The sequence below is a fragment of the Gavialis gangeticus genome, unplaced genomic scaffold (genome assembly GCF_001723915.1).
Source record: "Gavialis gangeticus isolate Ggan-Ray unplaced genomic scaffold, GavGan_comp1, whole genome shotgun sequence".
Taxonomy (NCBI): domain Eukaryota; kingdom Metazoa; phylum Chordata; order Crocodylia; family Gavialidae; genus Gavialis; species Gavialis gangeticus.
In genome coordinates this window covers 29,611,360-29,622,206 of record NW_017729008.1, presented here as the reverse complement: position 1 = coordinate 29,622,206, position 10,847 = coordinate 29,611,360, and the positions used below count along the sequence as shown (strand labels likewise).

Genomic DNA, 10,847 nt, shown 5'->3' with positions numbered 1-10,847 from the left:
TTTTTTTTTTTTTTTTTTAAAGAGCTGCTGTTGCACTTGATGGACATTCCAGTTGCACTGACATTTCCAAATGGCACAAGCTTTTTCATTTTGAAAACCACCCCCCTGCATTTTTTATGACTACATAAGAACTGCACCACTGCACAGATCTGTGACACTAGAAACAAACAGCATCTTACAGTTACCTAAGACAAATACTCTTTATTTTTGTTTAAACGGCATATACAATTATTTGTGTTCCCTAGGCAATCCATTTTGAAACTACAACTTAATTTCACATTAACAAAACCACTGACTGAAAGGTGAGCTCTGATTATGAAGAGCTAATTACAGAAATAAATAAAATAATTTATACACGCGTCTTTCATTTCTATAGTTATTTTTTTTCTCCCACCTCCCACCCCACGCAGAAGGCTGTTTTTTAGCCTAGTGTCTCTTAACACTCAAGTATAGGAAAGAATCGGTTTTCTTTGCATTGGGGAACTAGGCCCAAGCAGTCACTGACCTGCCCCTCCAAGACCCTTGCTAAGGGCACCACTGCCTCATTGCCACTTCCCCTCCCTCCCTCCCTCCCTTAAGTATGAGCTTGCTTGCTGCATAATTCACCTCTGAAGAGATGGCTGGTAGTGTGCTGGGAGTGTATTGCTATGCAAGCAATCATTCCACTCTACCTGCAACGTTCCCCAGAGGCCATGGGTTTCTGGGAGATGCTGGTGGACTTCAATAGCTTCCCTTTTCATAAGATTTCCCTTTTTTATTGAACTCGTAGTGATTTCTTTAAAAAAAAGTCTTCCACATCTGCCCTTTCTGCAACTACATCCATTGCCAGCAATGGACTCTTCAGGAACAAGCAGAGCAGGACAACTTTGAGAGCATCTGCAACTAGGATCCTACCCTGGGGAAGTACTGACAAGTCAAGTGAGTGGAGAACACACCACTCCTGAATGATGCTGCCCATGCCATCCCTGATGGGTGATCTTCAAATACATTTCTTCCTGAATGTAGAGTCTTTTAGTCTTAGTAAGTGCAGAAATCCTCCTTCATTCTTCATGAAAGGTGTGCAAACTAATTCTTGTTGCTGCACTAACAAGCTAAGGCCTACAATCCTTGGCTTCTGTCCAGTTTTCACGGTGTGTGAAGTCCAGCACACTAGTAACAGCCAGGTCAGACTGACCAAGTAGATCCTAGCCATGAGTACTGCAAACTTTAAAATAAAAAGAGCCTTGCTGAATGTAGCAAACCAGGCTGCAAGCAGCTGTGTAATCTTTTACAAATGAGGTAAGAAGTCTTATGAGCAGTAAAAGTGCACTGTAGCCATTTCAAACTAAACAATGCTTTCTTTTCTTAACCACGTAGACTGACTGCTTGCTTTGGACAGGTGCTACAGGGCTGTAACTAACTTCATGATGCAAACATAGTCATAGAAAACAGACATGATTTACTGCTTCTCAGTGACAACTAACTAAGTCTTCAACATCCTTGGAGTCTTCAGAATCAGGGCTACCCAATGATGAGCCAATAATGTGTGATCCTTCTCCATGGTGTTGCAATATAGGATCTGCAATGAATCACATTACATTAGGACCCATAACTTACTGTACTGCCCTAATGGTGCATATAAGATATATTTCATAATGTGTGTAAGTACTTTGAACTACTTGGAGTAATTTTTATCTAAAAATAGATACTTTTAAAAACATAGCCTAATCTTCAGCTGACTCACTCTGCCAGCTGAAACCCTTGCTGCTCCTGGAGGCTGGTCTCTACAGATCTCTAATTCTGAAAAGAGATAAAGTCTCCAGGATTGTGAAACAGGAGGAGAGACCAGGAGCAGCAAAAGACAACAACCCTGTGGTAAGAAAAGGTTAGCTTGATTAGTGAAACATTAAGGCCATTAACAAGGAGAGGCTGCCACTAATACCTCTGGACTGAAGAGCAGAGAGATGTCATTCTCTTTCCGTTAACCCAAATAAAATGTTAACTGACCAGCAGTTTCCAAATACATCTTGTGCCATCTTGCTTATATGAAAATCAATTTACAAGGAGATTTCAAGAATAAGGTAATGCTATACCAAGCTCCAACTGATTGTGAAGAACAGAAGAATCCTGACCCCTGAGCACAACTGCATTAAGAGAGACTGTTACCTGTTAGTCTTGTCAGAGGTAAGACTGATTCATTGTCTATATCATCTGATGTCTGGATAAAACCATGTGATGAGGGAACAATAAGGACTGTTTCATCATCTATTGCAGACTGATCCACTTGCTCTTCTATGGTTGGAGAACCTAGGTCCTGTGTGAGGAAAGAATGAAGGAGCGGATACGAGAGGTTGGTTCATACATCATGGGACAGAGAAGTCACCTTCCAAGGATCTTATGCAAACTATAGCAGTCATGTATAAAAGGAGCAGCACCATGTGTGTAAGTGGAGGAGGGAGTAGAAGGCAGGAAAGGAAAGAAACACATTTCAGAGAAATGACTTTGTTTTAGGCACAACCATGGGTATAAACTAGTAATATCCAGTTATCCTGACTACTTAAATCATATCCAAGAGGTAACATCTTTATCATTAGTATTAGCACAACAAATTCAACAGCTCTTTGTGAATTTGTTAGGAAGAAATGTTGGTGAGATGCTTAAATATTAGCATCATGACTGTTGCTTTTTCTGCCAAGTTTTAGCTATAATCACACAGCTAAAGAAGAGCAGTCTTGGCTGCTGTCTTGCATTGCCAGACAAAGGCGGACTGTCAAACACCAGTGGTGAATGTAAATGGTAGAATGAAAATAACTGGATCGTGTTGTTTGCAGCCCAGCTGGAGTGTGAAATGCTTGGGCTGACTGGTGGCCCTTGTACAGGACAGCCCTGATACTGAAGGAAGTTTTAGCAAAACTCATTTCCCCAGTCTATCAAAGCTGTTTCCTGGCTCCCCCATCTCTGGTGCTGTCCAGCAGCATGATTTTAGAGTGCCTCCATCACAGCTGGCTCCTTGCTCAACTATTTGCACCCAAGCACAGGATACCCTGCTCTGTTAGGGAGCAGCCTATGGCCAGCTGCCAATAGCAAGGAGTATGTTGTAATCTCTAGCACCAGGTGCAGGTCCCTGCCTCCAGCCATCCCCACCCTGTGATAGCTCCAGTGCTGGCAGGTGGGGAAAACTCTCTGAGAAAGTGAAGCTAGCCGTCGTGAATGCTGCTGTCACTTAAGCCCAGTTAGAAAGTACCAAAAGGAAAAATGCCAACTCAGTTTGCCTTCTCTTTCCAGAAACAAAGCTAAACAACATCTTTATAACCCTTTAGTTGTAGCTAACTTCCTCAGTTAAACTGAGAGCTATCTTTGTATTCTAAACTTTTATTGATTCCAACTTGAAAAAATCAAAGGATTAGCATGAACAGCAATGAGCCCTTAGTCTGGCCTTTTACAGCAACCATTTTAACTAAAGGGAAAAGAAAGAGGCAAAGTTACTAGTGCTGGAAGGGATTCAGGGTATATTGTTCCTGCTAACAAGATGATTGCTGAAGCTGACAAAGGTCCTACTCATAGAAACAGTGATGTGAAGGTACATTGTGGATCTGTTCACTACTGAAAATCGATGCCTAACAAACTCCAAGTCTAATGTTAGATGTATCATTTGGATAAGATGGGGAAAGAGTGGGGGTTGAATGTATCCCTTCTCCAGTCACAATTTACCCTAGTCATGTTTTCTTCAGGAAGACAGAAAAGTATGGCACCTTTCTGATGTTTATCTTCTATGCCCTATTCCTAAATATGAACAATGTAGGAGTTCAGTTCAAGAGGTGATACCAGATGTATAAAACAGTTCTAGTATGATATTTGAATTCATCTGGACAAACGGGTTTACATCTCAGATGTGGAGCTGATCAAGATAAAGAGATATTCTGGTTTATGTACAAATCTTTATTCCACCAGAGAGCACTTAGCAGGACTAGTTTGCTTAAACAAAGTCTACCAAAAAAAAAAAAAAAAAAAAAAGGAACTTATGTTACAGCTAGACAAACTGAGAAATAGGGCCCTTGACTTCCCTTACCCACCACACTGGGCACATCTACATGTGCGCTTTAATGCACATTAGCCTATTTTAACATGCATTAAAGCATCACAAAAAACCCCACACACTTTCACTAATACACATTAAAATAGGCTAATACACCTTTTTCCAGTACCTCACATTGGAGGGCATTTGTACACATGCTTGCGCTGCAGTGCATACAGCCACATAAGTGGCGAAAGGCACAGCAGTGCACTATGCGTTTTAGTTCAAAAGTGCATTGCTGCCATTTTCTGCACACTGTTGCACATTTCACCGCTTATACAACTGCATGCGGTGCAAAGCAGTTCACGTCAGGTCCTGTGCGGACCAGACTCAATTAATCGAGTTTTCTCCAACCCACCAGATCTCCGGTTCATCGTGGGGCAAAAAGGATGCGTATAAATGCCCAGAGGTATTAGATTTAATGCACATTAACTAAAGCATATTAACGCATGTGTAGACACTCCCACTGTGCCTGATAAGTATACACTGATGTGCTGGACAACAGTGGGCCAGTTTGGGGCTATATCATCAGAGAATTGGAAAGGTCATCAAAGGTTATCTAGTCCCACCCCCTGCTATTCCCCAACACAGGCTGTGCCGTTCCTAAATTATCCCAGACACATGTTTATCCAGACTCTTCTTGAAAACCTCCAGTGAAGGAGGCAGAAGGCAAACAGTGCCTAAATTCACCATTTAGAGAATGCCTCTCTGAGACTCGCCCTCCACCACAGCCTGTAAGTGCCAACATTTCTGTTCGTGGAATGTGCAAAACAGCCCCACAGCTAATGTGTGGATTGAACTCCTTGCTCAAGCCAAATAAAACTAAGCACCACTTACATCACTCAACATATAATGGATTTATGAAGTGCTGAGACAGAGAAGCCTTCCGCAAAATGTGGACAGCCCTAGAACACAAGGAGACTGAGCTACTATCCTCCAGTACTGGCTTGACTCATTCTCAGTGACACTTTATTAAACTCATTAGGCCTTTACTACAAACCTTTGCTTCCTCTCTGCTTAGGTTCAGATATTCCACTAGTTCTATCACACGCTTCCTTACCTCAGTGACGTAAGTGCCAGTTAAATGGGAGTGAGAATCCTCTTCACGTTTGAGGTCTGCATCCGAGATCTCTTCCTCAGTTCTTACCATAACCCCATCTATCAGTTCTGTGTTACTCCTGCCACTGAATTTGGAGTCATCGTCTTCATTGTAAGCAGACTGCTCCTCATCACTTAGTTTGGACTGATGGATTTCATCTGGAAAAGCATCTCCTTCCAGGGTATTGGGAGGATCTGTCAGGTCAGCTGCCTGAATGTCTGAATTGACGGTAAGTTCTGCCTGGGTTACTGAAGAAGTGATGTCTTCAGCAGCAACAGTGCGAATGATGACACTCGGTGTATGACACTGCACTGTGACATTGTCACTTGTGTTCAGCAAGTGTTCTGGCTGGAAGCAATATCAACAAAGGGACACAGAACAAAGCATTAGCATTTCAGACACTTTCACTTGAGGATCTGCAAATGGTTTTCCTTATCATCCATCCAGCACAAATTACTCACTTAAGACAGGGATGTCTGGGTAATGTGTAATGGCCTGTGATATATATAGAAGATACAACGCTCTTAAGCCTCAAACTATAGATCTGTAGATTCAAGGAACTCAGTTTACACACAAGTAATCAGAGAGAGGAGAATAAGATCAAAGTGAATCAATGGTGAAAATGAGGCTTGACTGCAGGGGACCCAAAACCCCAGCCTGAAACCATTCCTCTTTCATGTTAGTAAGAGGGGAGGAAAACACTGTTTAAATCCAGTCTCAGAATATGAGAGAAAAGTCATCAGAAATGATCCAACCTAAGACCTCAATCACCGAGATCATGAGCTCCTACCACTTCTGCTAAGTACGTGGAGAAGGATGGTGTTGGAATCAGAACAGCAGGGCTCATCTCATTTTTGCCAATTTCCTACTTGACCTTCAATATCTGTTAGCCCTCCTTCCCCAGCTAATATTTCCCTGTTTCAGCTATTTTATATTACAGGTGATGACTAGAAAACTCACATTAATCAAAGTAGGTGCAAGTAACAGGCTTTAGTTCTGCTAGGGCTGCCACTAGAGGGAGACATCCCATTTAAGGCAATTCAATGTTGAGCCAAATCACCATGGAAACATGGGACTGGAGGGGACCATCTGGGTACTAAGTCCAGTCTCTTGTAACAGCAGGCAGCAATGAAATAGATGTTAAGTCCAGAGTGGTCCAAAGGGCATCCACTCCAGCCCCTCCAGCATACCTCAGCTCCCTATGTATCAACCTTAAGACAAGAGACTCAAAGCTTAGTGTGTCCCAGGAATAGGGTAGGAGAGACCTAGAGGCATCTGCAAAGTCCAAACCCCTGCAGTCTTGGGGGATGTTAGTGAAATGCATCCTGATGACCCTAGGAAGCAAACTGTGCCCTGCACCACAGTAAAAAACAAACCCACTCCAGTGGTGCCTGCCAATCTGGCCAGGCCACAAATTCCTTCCTGAATCCAAACCTGGCAACTGACTTAACTCTGAGCACATGAACCAGGGACCTGAGAGGCTCCTCTGACACTAGAGCACAAGTCCATTATGAGGCAGAATTCCTCAGCAACCAAAGCCTTCTCCAGTCCCCGACTAAGGTAGAATCCTATTAAAATGAAATCTTTCCTCCCTGTCTAGCTGATCTGCCCCTGAAGTGAGAGTAAGGACCGGTAACTGAACGTTGGCCCTTGGCAGGTAAAAGGGTGGTTATGCACCATGCCTCAACTGCTCCATTGTGACTGTCTCACTCTGCAGGAAGTACAAACTAAACCCAGGGTGTAGGTTGTAGTCGTGTTGGTCTAAGACATAGGCAGGCAAGGTTCTTTGGGTAAATCTAATATCTTTTATTAGATCAACTCATATAGTTGGAAAAATTCTTCTTAGCAAGCTTTTGAGCACAAACACCCCTCGTGAGGCTGAGGAAGTATCTGCAGAAGGTCCATGCTCTTCCTGGATCACAGATATCCTTTCCCAGCAACGTCCTGGATCAGGAAGAGCACAGACCATCTGCAGACATGTCCTCACCCTAACAAAGGGCGGTTGTGCTCGAAAGCTTGCTAAGAAGAATTTTTCCAACTGTATGACTTGGTCTAATAAAAGATATCAGATTTACTCAAAGAACCATGTCAAACTCAACCTGGGTAACTTAGCTCTGTTCCACTCACGTGAAAGATCCATTTTAGTTCTCATCATGGGGTAAAGTGGGCAACAGGACAATTACTACAGAACAGCTGAGAAGAAGTGATAACCTCCCTTTCCCAATCCATTAATCATGGGCACTGTGATCACAGTAACTATTTGTGTGTCCACTATTAACAGGGCAAGACTTACCCCAGTCATTGCAAAGGAATCTCACTACTACAAACTTTTGGAACAGGGAAATACATTGTGCACTCCCTTCAAGTTTGCTGTGAAGAGATTACAAATGAAATCACCCTTTGCCTACACATATATAATCAGGATCTAAATGGAGTCTTCTCAGTGCCCTGTACAATGGCACTGATGCCTGTCCCTGGTGAAAATACCCCTCTGGATATATCTAGAATCACACTAGCCTTTTCACGGCTGCATCACACAGTTGGCTCACATTCATCCAGCCACTGACTCAGGTCCCACTCCTCTATGCCTCCAAAATGATGATTTCCCAACTTAGAGCAAAAGTCCTTATTTAAGCGCATGTATTTGCCCCCCGTACTATTACATTTCATCCCATTTCTATACTGCATTCCACAAAGTCATTTCACTCTTCCTCCATGATTATTCTGACCTCCTCAGTACTGCCAGCACCCCCAAGTTTGTGTCACCCACAGCTATCCTTCCCCTGCATCTTGTTGTTGCCACAGACAACATTAAGGACCACATCCCTGCTAAGTTTCAAACTTTAGCTACTTTTCTGGTATGAAATTGTACTTTTTTAAATGGAAAATTTAATTCTAAGTGTGATCAGGCAGAGAGCAAATGTAGAAAATTCCAGCTCCGAAGCAACATTTATGAGCATATAGAAACAAGCCCTTAGTACTGTGAGTTGACTTTCAACTTTAACATACTCAGGTAACTAGAGGTCCTGCTACTACTTCAGAAGCTGAGAAGAAATACTAATGGAACAACCCTTCAACCAACTTCCCCCAACTGTGTCAGTTTTCTAACCATTCAAGATACGTACAGATAAGGCATGAACGATGATCTGCTCTGGGGAGGCTGGAGCAGTAGTGGCTGTTAGGGTCACTGTGGGACTGGTAGTCAGTGTTAAAGGAAGGCCTTGGCTTGAGCTCGTCTGTAGCAAATAAGTACCTGGAGTTCCCGTAGGCTGGAGATGGAACGACTAAGAAAGAGGAAAAAGATGTCAAAACATAGACAACATCACTCCTTGGGTTACATAACTTTCATTGTACACTCACTCATAGGGAGTATAGCTAGATAGAAAGCACACTGCAAACTCCTTCTATATATTACTTTGTAATGCATTTGTAAAATAAAAAGCCTCATTTTCCATCCCTAACCTAAATCAGTTAAAAACTAATTTATCCCTTTGGGTCTGGCAATCCTCTGTCAGCCCTGAAAACTTTTCCATAAAGGAAACTTTGTTCTCTTAGGTCTCTGATTCAGCAGCAGATAGGAGACTTGGCATGGGGTCATGGCATTTGTAAATGGGAAGAAAACACCCTGAACTGTGAAGGAATCTTTTCAGAGTGCTCAGCGAAATTACTCTAGGTAACAGTCGGTTCTATTACGTTGCTTCCCTTTGGAATGCAGTAATTTTAACCCCTGTTTGATTCATTCTTGTCTATCCCTACTCTGCTGGGGGGGCATGATCCATCTCTCACTGGAGTCAGTGAGAGATGAATCAGGCTCTGCCTAAGCAGTGAAAGAGAGAGAAGACAGAAGATGCCACGGGTGAAGAGCTTCAAAAGGAGTTCCTCACTTCCTGGGAGTCACTTTGAGTATGAAGCGAATATGAGTAGGAGCAGCCTGGCTACAGATGTTTAGTGAAAAGATGGTCCCTCCCAGAGACTCTACAGTGCCTACTCTGTGAGGAGTGAAGAGGGCTTGTGCTGTCAATAACAGACTGAGCAAGACAAGCAGGTTCTTTTGCTAGCCAAGGTCTCTCTTGGAAACGCCAATGAAGTTTTTTTCTTAAAAATACGTAAACATGAATTTCTGCATAAGATGGTTTCACAAGACTTAACACTTAGCTGTCACAGCACGAGACGACACCTAAGTATATCTTTTACTCTGGATTTTGTAACAGAACTTTACTTTGGAATCAAACTCTTCCTTGTCTTTGAAAAATCAATTATGCCATTCTAATAATTAATTGCTTTTGAAAAAAACAAGTGGGATCCTGCCATGCCAGTTCCGTGTTACTTACGGGGAGAATCTCAAAGGTCTGTAGTGTTCCACTGTTTAGCGTTATTGTCTCCGAGTCACCAGTAGCAGCAGGGGAATCAGATGAGGCTATGGAATTGGGAGGAGAAGAAAAAACCCCATAAAAACCCAAATGTCTTGGCACTGCAGGGTGTATGATGTACTATAATTGGTACACAGCAGGGTATTGCTATTCCCTGTGCAGAGAGAAAGCAAGTTGACTGCAGTATAAATGGCAAGGTTTCTAATCTGCACCTAGAAGACAATACTCTTTAAAGAAGCTCTCTTCCACAGACAGGCAGACATGATTAGCTGCAGGGAGATGAAAACACGAAATGCAGTTAGTGTTCTAGTGATTACTTATTACCTGTAGGGAGATTCTGAAGGCATTCTGCTACGAGTATCCATCCGATACTCCATGGGCTGTAACCTTAGCTGCCATAAATCAGTGACATGTCTATGCAGCTGTGTTCTAGGCTGATTTCAGCTGAGGATCTAGCCCTCTTTTTGCAATTCTTTCTGTCCTCCTATAAAGTGTGTGCGCTCCACTGTCCCCTGAAGCACAAACATCAGATGCATTCTAATACATTTAATCACAATATGTAATGGCTGCAACTCATCAGACCTCTAAGTACTAGCTGAAAAGGAGCTCAATTGCTTATTTACCATTAGCACTTCTAACAGCAATTACTAATGCTGGATATTTTAAGAACAGCAAGTCCATTTGATTTGTGTGCAAGAGCTATAAAGGAGATGGTAGAGCAGGGGCGGGCAATTATTTTGGGCGGAGGGCCGCTTACTGAGTTTCGGCAAGCCATCGAGGGCCACATGACAGGCACCCCAGGGCAGATTAATATTAATTTTCTAAATTTTTTAGGGGCCCTGCAGGCCAGACAGAATGGCCTGGTGGGCCACAGCTGGCCTGCAGGCCGCATTTTGCCCACCCCTGTGATAAAGGAACCCTACAGCAGGGCTCTCCAACTTCCAGACAGGGGCACACACCCCACAACCCCCCAGGGCACAGACCCTGCAAATTGCCCCTCTCCCTGGAGTCCCCTCGAGCCACACAGGCAGCCTAGGCAGCCCAGCTTTCCTGCAGCTGCAGCCTGGCTACCCCCCAGCCCTACAAGCAGCAGCATGAGCAGCCTAGCTATCTCTGGCTGTATGGACAATGCAAGCTGTCCAGCTCCATCCTCGCCACATGGGCAGCGTGAGCAGCCTAGCTCCTTTCTGCTATGTGAACAGTGCAGCTTTTTTGGCTGCACACACAGTATAGGCAGCTTGGATCTGCCCTTGCTGTGCACGCCGAGTCCTCCTGCTGCCTGGTCCTGCCCTGTCCCCAGGAGTAAGAGCCTGAACCAGAAGCT

General features: G+C 43.5%; 1 protein-coding gene across 2 annotated transcripts in view; it reads right to left on the bottom strand.

Moving 5' to 3' along the window:
- Positions 1-18: 18 nt before the first annotated feature.
- Positions 19-10,847, bottom strand: part of DMTF1 (cyclin D binding myb like transcription factor 1) — a 35,703-nt gene continuing 24,874 nt past the window's right edge. For both annotated transcript variants that reach the window (XM_019509513.1, XM_019509514.1), the window contains 5 exons: positions 9,485-9,570; positions 8,279-8,437; positions 5,115-5,501; positions 2,146-2,293; positions 19-1,558 (listed from right to left, as the gene is read on the bottom strand). In XM_019509513.1, the coding sequence (XP_019365058.1) occupies positions 1,449-1,558; positions 2,146-2,293; positions 5,115-5,501; positions 8,279-8,437; positions 9,485-9,570 (890 nt within the window). In that variant the 3' untranslated portion in view covers positions 19-1,448. The remainder of the gene's footprint in view (positions 1,559-2,145; positions 2,294-5,114; positions 5,502-8,278; positions 8,438-9,484; positions 9,571-10,847) is intronic.